At 51.3% G+C, this 12,626-nt stretch overlaps 1 protein-coding gene across 9 annotated transcripts in view; it reads left to right on the top strand.

The window, feature by feature from the left end:
- LOC137352797 (complement C1q-like protein 3) overlaps window positions 1-12,626 on the top strand; it is a 241,811-nt gene that overhangs the window by 167,294 nt on the left and 61,891 nt on the right. For 6 of the 9 annotated variants that reach the window (XR_010969787.1, XR_010969788.1, XR_010969785.1 and 3 more), the window contains one exon: window positions 10,875-10,967. Coding sequence is in view for 3 of the 9 variants with exons in the window: in XM_068018632.1 (XP_067874733.1) it covers window positions 10,875-10,963 (89 nt within the window). In the remaining 6 variants the exon portion in view is untranslated. Of the gene's footprint in view, window positions 1-10,874; window positions 11,019-12,149; window positions 12,217-12,626 lie in introns of those variants that run through there. The other 3 variants (XR_010969789.1, XM_068018631.1, XM_068018629.1) reach the window with 3 other exon arrangements.

Below are 12,626 nucleotides of genomic sequence, written 5' to 3'. Positions count from 1 at the left end.
TGCCCTCCCTCATGGTAAACGTCTTGGGTTTGGGGCTTGTCTCAGTTAGAGGGGTGCATGTGCGACCCTGGCCCATGAATGAGAATGGAGCCTGATTTTAATTCTGCTCTGAGAGTGATCAGCAGCCAAACAGTCAGAAAATCGAGGGTTCGTGCTCCCACTCCAGACAGGGTCAGTACTGAGGAACACAGAGATCTTGGAGACTTGGACAATTCTGACCTCTCATGCATCCCCTGATTTTCATCGCTCCACCATTGGCAGCCATGCCTTCAGCTGCCTGGGCCCTAAGCTCTGGAATTCTCTCCCTAAACCTCTCCACCTCTCTCTCTCCTCCTTTAAGACGCTGCTTAAAACTGACCTCTCGGACCGAGCTTTTAGTTGTCTGTCCCTAATATCTACTGTTAAGGCCCAGGGTCAAATTTTGTCCGATTTACACTCCTGTGAGGCACCTTGGGATGTTTGTAACCAGGTGAAAGTTGCTTTATAAATGCACGCTGTTTCCTGGGAGTGTTTTTTGGGGACAGTGCAGAGGGAGTGTAACTCTGCATCTAACCCCCTTTTTTGATGTCGAGGGGGCCTTTCATACCTAAGTCCCCCTTTATATACATTTTATAAAAATAACTTCATTGAAAAAAATCGATAATTTAAACAAACTCAAATTAAAATGCCATTCTCGGTGTCAATGATGCACTCCAGTCCCTGCGGTGCCCACCGGTTGCGGAAGGCTTCGACCTACCGGCGGACACCACATGCTCCTTCTCCAGGGACACCCGGGCGTGAACGTAACCTCGGGGCAGGCAATCAGAGAGGACGGACCCCCCGACAGCCCGCAACCTGGACCTGTGAATTGCCACCTTGGCCAGGCCCAGGAGCAGACTGACGAGGAAATCCTCCTCCCGACCCACGCCCCTCCTCACCGGGTGCCCAAAGATCAGGAGCGTGGGGATGCAGTGCAGCCGGAACGTGAGGAGCAGCCCCTTCAAAATACTCAAAGAGGGGCTGCAACCTCGCACACTCCGTATAAACATGGAACATGGAACCAGGCCGCAGACTTAAAAGTCTATTGCACGGGCCTGCTCTGTGCAGCGCCCTCCACTCCAGGTCCCCAATGTAAAGGGGGAAGACTTCCGCGTAGAGAGACCTCCATCGGGGTTTCCCCTCGCCGCCAGATGGCAACGCGGACCGCCAGGGCGTGTCCGGCCGGCTGACGAGGGCGAGGAAGTGGAGAGTGTGCAGGAGAAGCCCGTACAGGAAACCCCTCCGCGCCGATTGGAATGGCACGGAGGGCATTTCCGAGAGGCCGCTCGGGTTGTGCGGGACCGGCTCCCGAGGAGGGTTTCGGGGTCTGGGTCCGATGAGCAGTTCCGTCCGAGCGGGGCTCAGATCGGCCGGGAGTGCTCTGCTCTTCCGAGCCCCCTCGCCACCCGCAGTGAGGGGCGTCCCGGGGGTTTCGGCTACTCCTCCGCCCGCCGGACCGTCCCCGCCAGGAGCTGCGTGTCGTCTTGAAGGCAGTGACACTGGCGGAAAAAATACGTCGCCAGTGCACACCATCTGGGAGGACGCTCGACGTATAGGTATCTCTGCAGGGTCCGAAGCCGGGAGTCGCAGCCTGGGTGCGGACGCACACCAGCGACTGGCCACCCTCCGCGTTCGGGAGACTCAAAACCGCGACAGAGACCAAGTGTTTCCTCTTGCCCCAGAAGAAATCGATGAGTTTCTTTTGGATCTTGGTGACAAATTCAGGGGGCGGGGCCAAAGTGACCAACCGGTACCACAACATGGAGGCCACCAGTTGGTTTATGACCAGCGCTCGGAAAGCACTCGGAGCAGTCCTGTCCAGCGCCCCAGCCGAGTGGTGTTTTTGGCCTCCAATTCCTGCCAGTTTGCCGGCCAGGCTTCCTCAGTGCGGCTAAGGTGAACTGCCAGATAGAGGAGGTGCATGGTGCTCCACGCAAAAGGTGTCAACTCTTCCGGCAGGGAGTCCACCCGCCACTGACCCACCAGGAGTCCGGAACATTTTTACCAATTGATCCTTGCGGAGGTCTGCTGGCAGTCGTGTATCCTCCACAAGTCAATGAGATTTGTGACTGAGAGGAGCACGTTGTCGGCGTAATCCGAGAGGACGACCCACATGGCCGGCTCACGCGGAGTCAACCTCCTGCGAAGCAGGCACAGGAAGGGCTCCACGCAGCTGGTATACAATTGGCCGGACATGGGGCATCCCTGACACATTCCTCTCCCAGAGCGTAGGGACGCCATCGAGGACCCATTATTAGATCTGTATTAGAGATACAGCACTGAAACAGAAACAGGCCCTTCGGCCCACCGAGTCTGTGCCGACCATCAACTACCCATTTATACTCATCTTACACTAATCCCATATTCCTACCACATCCCCATCTGTCCCTATATTTCCCTACCACCTACCTATACTAGTGACAATTTATAATGGCCAATTTACCTACCAACCTGCAAGTCTTTTGGCTTGTGGGAGGAAACCGGAGCACCCGGAGAAAACCCACGCAGACACAGGGAGAACTTGCAAACTCCACACAGACAGTACCCAGAATCGAACCCGGGTCCCTGGAGCTGTGAGGCTGCAGTGCTAACCACTGCGCCACTGTGCCGCCCTATCTTTGACCAGACGCTCTGCGGCGGCGTACTAAATTCAGAACCGGGCCTCAAAATGCCATCCGGGTCCGAAAGCGCGCAGAGTCCCGAAAAGGTATTCGTGAAGCACCCTATCGAACACCAGCTCCTGATCGAGAGAGAGAAAGGAACTGACAGACCAGTCCTCTGGGAAAGATGGATCAGGTCCCGGATCAGGTGGATGTTGTCCTGGATGGACCGGCCCGGGAAAGCAACATGTGTGCCAGCAAGGAGCCCAGGCGGGTAGACATAGCCCGGGCTAAGATTTGTAATCCGTGCTGAGGAGGGAGACTGGACGCCAATTCTCAAGCAGTTCTTAAAACCAGTAGTTTCAGATCAATGACATGGCCTAACTGCCACCTAAAATATGGTAATATAAAAGCAAAATACTGCAGATGCTGGAAATGTGAAATAAAAACAAGAAATGCTGGAAATACTCAACAGGTCTGGCAGCATCTGTGGAGATAGAAGCAGAGTTAACGTTTCGGGTCAGTGACCCGTATTGAGAACTTACAAATATTAGAAATGTAAAAGGTTATAAGCAAGTAAAGCAGGGTGGGGGTGGAGTGGTGGGGGGGGGGCGGGGGGTGTGCAAGAGAGAACAAAAGAGAAGCAAAATACTGCGGATGCTGGAAATCTGAAATAAAAACAAGAAATGCTGGAATGACTCAGCAGGTCTGGCAGCATCTGTGGAAAGAGAAGCAGAGTTAACGTTTCGGGTCAGTGACCCTTCTTCGGAACTGACAAATATTAGAAAAGTCACAGATTATAAGCAAGTGAGGTGGGGGTGGGGCAAGAGATAACAAAGGAGAAGGTGTAGATTGGACAAGGCCACATCGCTGACCAAAAGGTCATGGAACAAAGGCAAACAATATGTTAATGGTGTGTTGAAAGACAAAGCATGAGTACAGATTAGGTGTAAATACACTGAATATTGAACAGCAGCAAGTGCAAACCTGAAGAAAAACAGTGGGTAAGCAAACTGAACCAACTAAGATGAAATGAAATAAATGCAAAAAAAAGATGGTAAAAAATGTAAAAAAGAATGTAAAAAAAGGAAGAAAAAATAACTAAAAATGAAAGTAAAATGGGGGGCTGTCATGCTCTGAAATTATTGAACTCAATGTTCAGTCTGGCAGGCTGTAGTGTGCCTAATTGGTAGATGAGATGCTGTTCCTCGAGCTTGCGTTGATGTTCACTGGAACACTGCAGCAATCCCAGGACAGAGATGTGAGCATGAGAGCAGGGGGGAGTGTTGAAATGGCAAGCAACCGGAAGCTCAGGGTCCTGCTTGCGGACTGAGCGGAGATGTTCCGCAAAGCGGTCACCCAGTCTGCGCTTGGTCTCCCCAATGTAGAGGAGACCACACTGTGAGCAGCGAATACAGTATACTACATTGAAAGAAGTACAAGTAAATCGCTGCTTCACCTGAAAGGAGTGTTTGGGGCCTGGGATAGTGAGGAGAGAGGAGGTAAATGGGCAGGTATTACACCTCCTGCGATTGCAGGGGAAGGTGCCCTGGGACGGGGACGAGGTGGTGGGGGTAATGGAGGAGTGGACCAGGGTGTCGCGGAGGGAACGATCCCTTCGGAATGCTGACAGGGGAAGGGAGGGGAAGATGCGTTTGGTAGTGGCATCACGCTGGAGGTGGCGAAAATGGCGGAGGGTGATCCTTTGGATATGGAGGCTGGTGGGATGAAAAGTGAGGACAAGGGGAACCCTGTCACGGTTCTGGGAGGGAGGGGAAGGGGTGAGTGTAGAGGTATGAGTTCCACGCACACTGACTCTCACTGGGGTGCGGGTCCCACACACACTGACTCTTACTAAGGTATGAGTTCCACACTCACTAACTCTCACTGGGGTACGGGTCCCACACTCACTAACTCTCACTGGGGTACGGGTCCCACACTCACTGACTCTCACTGGGGTACGGGTCCCACGCACACTGACTCTCACTTGGGTGCAGGTCCCACACACACTGACTCTTACTAAGGTATGAGTTCCACACTCACTAACTCTCACTGGGGTACGGGTCCCACACTCACTGACTCTCACTGGGGTACGGGTCCCACACACACTGACTCTCACTGGGGTACGGGTCCCACACACACTGACTCTCACTGGGGTACGGGTTCCACACACACTGACTCTCGCTGGGGTATGGGTCTCACACACACTGACTCTCACTGGGATACGGTTCCCGCACACACTGACTTTCACTGGGGTGCGGGTCCCACACACACTGACTCTTATTGAGGTATGAGTTCCACACTCACTGACTCTCGCTGGGGTACGGATCCCACACACACTGACTCTCACTGGGGTACGGGTCCCACACACACTGACTCTCGCTGGGGTACGGATCCCACACACACTGACTCTCACTGGGGTACGGGTTCCACACACACACTGACTCTCACTGGGGTACGGGTTCCACACACACACTGACTCTCACTGGGATACGGTTCCCGCACACACTGACTTTCACTGGGGTGCGGGTCCCACACACACTGACTCTTATTGAGGTATGAGTTCCACACTCACTGACTCTCGCTGGGGTACGGATCCCACACACACTGACTCTCACTGGGGTACGGGTCCCACACACACTGACTCTCGCTGGGGTACGGGTTCCACACACACTGACTCTCACTGGGGTACGGGTTCCACACACACTGACTCTCACTGGGGTACGGGTTCCACACACACTGACTCTCACTGGGATACGGTTTACAGTGTGTGCCTGCAGATTCCAAGTCCCCAAACCGTTGTTGGGTGGTGTGCGCTTTCGTGCATTTGCAGTTTACTTTTGTACATTCCACCTTGTGGGTAAGTGTCACTCTCAATCTCTGATCTCAGCACGTTGTTTGAAAGGTGCTAAGTGTTTAATTGGATTATTGATGTGCCAATATCCCATATCTGCTTCTGGCAATCTCCCATAAACCAGGCAACCAAGTTACAACAAGAAACATTTGCATATTAAGAAAGGTCAAAAAACAGACACTCCTCTTTTAATGAATCATCTCTTTCCAAACCAGGTGTCATAGTCATAGAGTTATACAGTTTAGATTCAGGCCCTTTGTCCCATCGCGTCTGTGCCAGCCATCAAGCAGCTTACTCTACTCCCGTTTTCCATCAATTGGCCCATAGCCTTGTATGCTATGGCGTTTCAAGTGCTCATCTAAATACTTCTTAAATGTTATGAGGGTTCCTGCCTCTACCACTCCTTCAGGCAGTGTGTTCCAGATTCCAACCACCCTCTGAGTGAAAATGTTTTTCCTCAAATCTCCCCTAAACTTTCTGCCCCTTACCTTAAATTTAAGCCCCCGGTTTTTGACCCCTCCGCTAAGGGCAAAGGTTTCTTCCTATCTAATCTATCAATGCCCCTCATAATTTTGTATACCTCAATCAGGTCCCCCCTCAGCCTTCTCTGCTCGAAGGAAAATAACCCCAGCCTTTTCAGTCTCTCTTCATAGCTGAAATGCTCCAGCCCAGGTAACATCCTGGTGAATCTCCTCTGCACCCTCTCCAGTGCAATCACATCCTTCCTATAGTGTGGTGACCAGAACTGTACACAGTACTCCAACTGTGGCCTAACTAGCATTTTATACAGCTCCATCATAACCTCCCTGCTCTTATATTCTGTGCCTCGGCTAAAAATGGCAGGTATCCCATATGCCTTCCTAACCACCTTATCTACCTGTGTTGCTGCCTTCAGTGATCTATGGACAAGTACACCAAGGTCCCTCTGACCCTCTGTACTTCCTAGGGTCCTACCATCCATTGTATATTCCCTTGCCGTGTTAGTCCTCCCAAAATGCATCACCTCACCCTTCTCAGGATTAAATTCCATTTGCCACTGCTCCACCCATCTTACCAGCCCATCTATATCATCCTGTAATCTCAGGCTTTCCTCCTCACTATTTACGACACCACCAATTTTCGTGCCATCTGCGAATTTACTGATCATACCTCCTTAATTCACGTCTAAATCATTAATGTACACTACAAACAGCAAGGATCCCAGCACCGATCCTTGTGGTACACCACTGGTCACAGGCTTCCACTCGCAAAAACAACCCTCGACCATCACCTCCTGCCACTAAGCCAATTTTGGATCCAATTTGCCAAATTGCCCGGGATGCCATGGGCTCTTACCTTCTTAACCAATCTCCCATCGCGGGACCTTATCAAAAGCCTTACTGAAGTCCATGTAGACTATCAACTGCTTTACCCTCATCCACACATCTAGTCACCTCCTTGAAAAATTCAATCAAGTTAGTTAGACACGATCTCCCCCCTGACAAAGCCGTGCTGAATATCCCTGATTTATCCCTGCCTCTCCAAGTGGACATTAATCCTGTCCCTCAGAACTTTTTCCAATAGTTTCCCAACATTGATGTTAGATTCACCGGCCTGTAATTACCTGGTTTATCCCTGCTACCCTTCTTGAATAATGGTACCATATTCACTGTCCTCCAGTCCTCTGGTACTTCTCCTGTGGCCAGAGAGGAGTTGAAAATTTGTCAGAGCCCCTGCAATCTCCTCCTTTGCCTCACATAATAGCCTGGGATACATCTCATCTGGGCCTGGGGATTTATCTACTTTTAAGCCCGCTAAAACATCTAATACTTCATCCCTTTCAATGCTAATATGTTCACGTATGTTACAATCCCCCTCCCTGATCTCTACACCGACATCGTCCTTCTCCAAAGTGAACAGAGATGAAAAGTAATCATTTCAAACCTCACCTACATCCTCCAGCTCCACACACAGATTGCCACTTTGGTCCCTAATGGGCCCTACTCTTTCCCTGGTTATCATCTTGCCCTTAATATACTTATAAAACGCCTTTGGATTTTCCTTTATCTTGCCCGCCAGTGTTTTTTCATGTCCCCTCTTCGCTCTCCTAATTAATTTTATAAGTACCCCCCCCCCCCTACACTTTCTATACTCTCATGCCTCTGCTGTATTCAGCACTCTGAATCTGCCAGAAATCTCCTTTTTTTCCTGATCCACTCCTTTATATCACTTGACATCGAGGGTTCCCTGGACTTGTTGGTCCTACCCTTCACCTTTACGGGTACATGTTGGCTCTGAACCCTCACTATTTCCTCTTTGAATGACTCCCACTGGTCTGATGTCGACTTTCCTACATGTAGCTGCTCCCAGACCACTTTGGCCAGATCCTGTTTTATCATATTGAAATCGGCCTTCCCCCAATTCAGTACCTTTATTTCCGATCCATCTTTGTCCTTTTCCATAGCTACCTTAAATCTTACAGAGTTATGGTCACTATCGCTGAAATGCACCCCCACTGACACTTCTACCACTTGTTTGGCTTCATTCCCTCGGATTAGGTCCAGTACCGCCCCTTCTCTTGCAGGACTTTCTACGTACTGGCTCAAAAGGCTCTCCTGTATGCATTTTCAGAATTCCGCCCCCTAGAAGCCTTTTGGACTAAGACTATTCCAGTTGATATTGGGGAAGTTGAAATCCCCTACTATTATTACCCTATTATTTTTTAACCTGTGTACTGTGATTTAACTGGGCCTCCAGGGACAGTGACTGATGTAGGAGGGCAGGGACCTCCCGGATACGATTCGAAACAGTCCATGGAAATGTAGGTGCCATCCTTAGAAATGAGAATCCTCGAAACAAGCAGCCCAGGAGGAGACCATTCAGCCCATCGTGCCTGTACTGGCTCTTTGAAAGATCTATCCAATTAGTCCTCACTCCCCTCCCCCCCTCCGCCGCTCTTTCCCCATCGCCCTGCAATTTTTTCCCCTTCCAGTATTTCCCCAATTCCCCCTTTTGAAAGTTACTATTGAATCTGCTTCCACCGCCCTTTCAGGCAGCGCGTTCCAGATCACAACAACTCACTGCGTCAAAAACATTCTCCTCCTCTCTCCCCCCCCCGCCTCTGGTTCTTTTACCGATTATCCTCAATCTGTGTCCCTCTGGTTACCGACCCTCCTGCCACTGGGAACAGTTTCTCCTCATTTACTCCATCGAAACCCCCCTCGTGATTTTGAACGCCTCGATTAAATCTCCCCCTTAACCTTCTCTGCTCTAAGGAGAACAATCCCAGCTTCTCCAGTCTCTCCACATTCACTGAAGTCCCTCATCCCTGGGACCATTCCAGTAAATCTCCCTCCGCACCCTCTCCAAGGACTGGACACCCGTCCGAAAGGTAGTGGCGCCCGGAGTTGGACACAATCCTCCTGCTGGGGACTAGCAGGACTTTATAAAGGATTTAACATAACCTCATAAACCTGTGTCTCTCTCTGTCTCTCATGCTCTCACTCTCTCTCTGTCTCTCACTCACTCTGTCTGTCTCACGCTCTCTGTTTGTCTCACTCTCTCTGTTTGTCTCACTCTCTCTGTTGGTCTCACTCACTCTGTCTGTCTGTCTCACTCACTCTCTCTGTCTCCCTCACCCTGTCTGTCTCACACTCTGTCTGTCTCACTCACTCTCTGAATATCTCTCTTGTCTCACTCTGTCTCACTCACTCTCTCTGTCTCACTCACTCTCTGTCTGTCTCCCTCACCCTGTCTGTCTCATACTCTGTCTGTCTCACTCACTCTCTGACTATCTCTCTTGTCTCACTCTGTCTCACTCTCTCTGTCTCACTCACTCTCTGTCTCACTCACTCTGTCTGTCTCACTCACTCTCTGACTATCTCTCTTGTCTCACTCTCTCTGTCTCACTCTCTCTGTCTGTCTCACTCACTCACTCTCTGTCTCACTCACTCTGTCTGTCTCACTCACTCTCTGACTATCTCTCTTGTCTCACTCTCTGTCTCACTCTCTCTGTCTGTCTCACTCACTCTCTGACTATCTCTCTTGTCTCACTCTCTGTCTCACTCACTCTGTCTGTCTCACTCACTCTCTGACTATCTCTCTTGTCTCACTCTGTGACTCTCAACTGCATTTATATAGCACTTTTGACATTGTAAAATGTCCCAGGGTGCTTCACAGGGGCACAAATCAGACACAATTTCACCCCGAGCCACATCAGGAGATTTTAGGGACCGGCGACCAAAAGCTCGGTCAGAGAGGTCGGTTTTATTAAGGAGTGTCTTAAAGGAGGAGAGAGAGAGGCGGAGAGGTTTAGGGAGGGAATTCCAGAGCTTAGGGCCCCCAGGCAGCTGAAGGCACGGCCGCCAATGGTGGAGCGATGGGAATCGGGGGATGGGCAGAGTGCAGAGATCTCAGAGGTCCCACTCTTTCTGTCTCTCTTTCTATCTCTATGTTTCTTTCTCTGCCTCTCTCTCTTTCTCTCTCCATCTTTCTTTCCCCCTCTCGCTCTCATTCTTTGTCTCTCTCTCTCTGGTTCCGTCTCTCCCTCACTCTCTTTCACTGTCTCTTTCTCTCTCATTTTCTCCTTTTCGTCCATGCTCTCTCTCTCTCTCGCTGTCACTCTCTGGCCCTCTCTCTCTCTGCCTCCGTCCGTCTGTCTCTAACATGCCCCTCCCCCAAGCAGCTGTGTGCATCTCTCCACAGTTTGCATGTGGACAGAGCTGGGACACTGAGTGAGCTGATAATGGCCAGATGTAACCGCAAGTTGTTTGTCTGTTTAACAGGGGCAATCTGTGTGTGTAACAAAGGTGGGTTGGCTGCCGGGTCTCAGAGCTGTGCCAGGATATGGGAGAGTGTGAAAGACGGCTCCTGGGTGGGAATCTGTGCAGCATAAGACCTCAGAGCCAGTCGGTGCAACACAGAGAGCTCACAAACAGGAGGTCTGGATGTTAAGGATCAGCCAACCACCTGCCCTCGCGGTCCCTTTAACTTCACTCTCCTCACACACAGGAATGAAAACAAGTTGGGAAAAGAGCCAGAGGGGGGGAGAGGAGGAGAATGTTTTTGACGCAGTGAGTTGTTGTGATCTGGAACGCGCTGCCTGAAAGGGCGGTGGAAGCAGATTCAATAATAACTTTCAAAAGGGGAATTGGAGAAATACTTGAAGGGGAAAAATTTGCAGGAGGATGGGGGAAAGCAGGGGGTGGGGGGGGGGGGGGAGAGTGGGGACGAAATTGGATAGATCTTTCAAAGAGCCAACACAGGCACGATGGGTAGAATGGCCTCTTCCTGTGCTGTATTATTCACTGATTCCCAACTGCATTTGTTGTGGCCTCTCCCACTGAAAGATGTGCAAATCCAGTCATTTTAGCAACTCTAATCTTGCTATTTAAGCATCTGAAAAATCTCACTCTTTGTTCCAGGAGACTCCTTTGGGCCCACATCCACCGAACAAACAAACCTATCAACACTTTCCGAAACCAACCCAAGCAGGTTGGTTTGGAAACCATGAAGGGGTACGTGACCTTCGAAATCAGCTACAGAGCATCGTGCCGCACTGTCAGAGGGTCAGTACTGAGGGAGTGCTGCGCAGTCGGAGGGTCAGTACTGAGGGAGTGCCGCAATGTCGGAGGGTCAGTACTGAGGGAGTGCTGCACTGTCGGAGAGTCAGTACTGAGGGAGTGCTGCACTGTTGGAGGGTCAGTACTGAGGGTGTGCTACACTGTCGGAGGGTCAGTACTGAGAGAGTGCCGCACTGTCGGAGGGTCAGTACTGAGGGAGCGCTGCTCTGTCGGAGGGTCAGTACTGAGGGAGTCCTGCACTGTTGGAGGGTCAGTACTGAGGGAGCGCCGCACTGTCGTAGGGTCAGTACTGAGGGAGTGCTGCACTGTCGGAGTTTCAGTACTGAGGGAGCGCTGTACAGTTGTAGGGTCAGTACTGAGCGAGTGCCGCACTGTCGGAGGGTCAGTACTGAGGGAGTGCTGCACTGTCGGAGGTTCAGAACTGATGGAACGCTACATTGTCGGAGAGACAGTACTGAGGGAGTGCCGAACTGTCGGAGGGTCAGTACTGAGGGAGTGCTGCACTGTCGGAGAGTCAGTACTGAGGGAGTGCTGCACTGTCCGAGGGTCAGTGAACAAAGAACAAAGAAAATTACAGCAAAGGAACAGACCCTTCGGCCCTCCAAGCCTGCGCCGATCCAGATCCTCTATCTGAACATGTCGCCTATTTTCTAAGGGTCTGTATCTCTTTGCTTCCTGCCCATTCATGTATCTGTCTAGATACATCTTAAAAGACGCTATCGTGCCCGCGTCTACCACCTCCGCTGGCAACGCGTTCCAGGCACCCACCACCCTCTGCGTAAAGAACTTTCCACGCATATCCACCCGAAACTGAGTGCTGAGGGTGTTTTGCTGAGGGTGTTTTGCACAGTTGGGGGTACAGCACTGAGGGAGCGCTGTACTGTTGGTCGGTCAGTACTGAGGGAGTGCTGCATGTCAGAGGGTCAGTACTGAGTGAGTGCTGCATTTTCTGAGGGTCATTACTGAGGGAAGGCTGCACAGTCGTCGGGTGAGTACTGAGGGAGTGCCGTACTGTCGGAGGGTCAGTACTGAGGCAGTGCTGCATGTCGGAGGGTCAGTACTGAGGCAGTGCTGCATGTCGGAGGGTCAGTACTGAGGCAGTGCTGCATGTCGGAGGGTCAGTACTGAGTGAGTGCTGCATTTTCTGAGGGTCATTACTGAGGGAAGGCTGCACAGTCGTAGGGTGAGTACTGAGGGAGTGCCGTACTGTTGGAGGGTCAGTACTGAGGGAGTGCTGCACTGTCGGAGGGTCAGTACTGAGGGAGCGCTGCACTGTCCGAGGGTCAGTGCTGAGGGTGTGTTGCACAATTGGAGGTTCAGCACTGAGGGAGCGCTGTACTGTTGGTCAGTCAGTACTGAGGGAGTGCTGCATGTCGGAGGGGCAGGACTGAGGGAGTGCTGCATACGTACTGACACACTCCTGGGGATACCCTCCTGATACTGACACACTCCTGGGGATATCCTCTCGATACTGACACACTCCTGGGGATATCCTCCCAATACTGACATACTCCTGGGGATACCCTCCTGATACTGACACACTCCTGGGGATATCCTCCCAATACTGACACACTCCTGGGGATATCCTCTCGA

The sequence above is a fragment of the Heterodontus francisci genome, chromosome 39 (genome assembly GCF_036365525.1).
Source record: "Heterodontus francisci isolate sHetFra1 chromosome 39, sHetFra1.hap1, whole genome shotgun sequence".
NCBI lineage: Eukaryota > Metazoa > Chordata > Chondrichthyes > Heterodontiformes > Heterodontidae > Heterodontus > Heterodontus francisci.
This window is presented reverse-complemented; position numbering and strand designations above follow the sequence as displayed.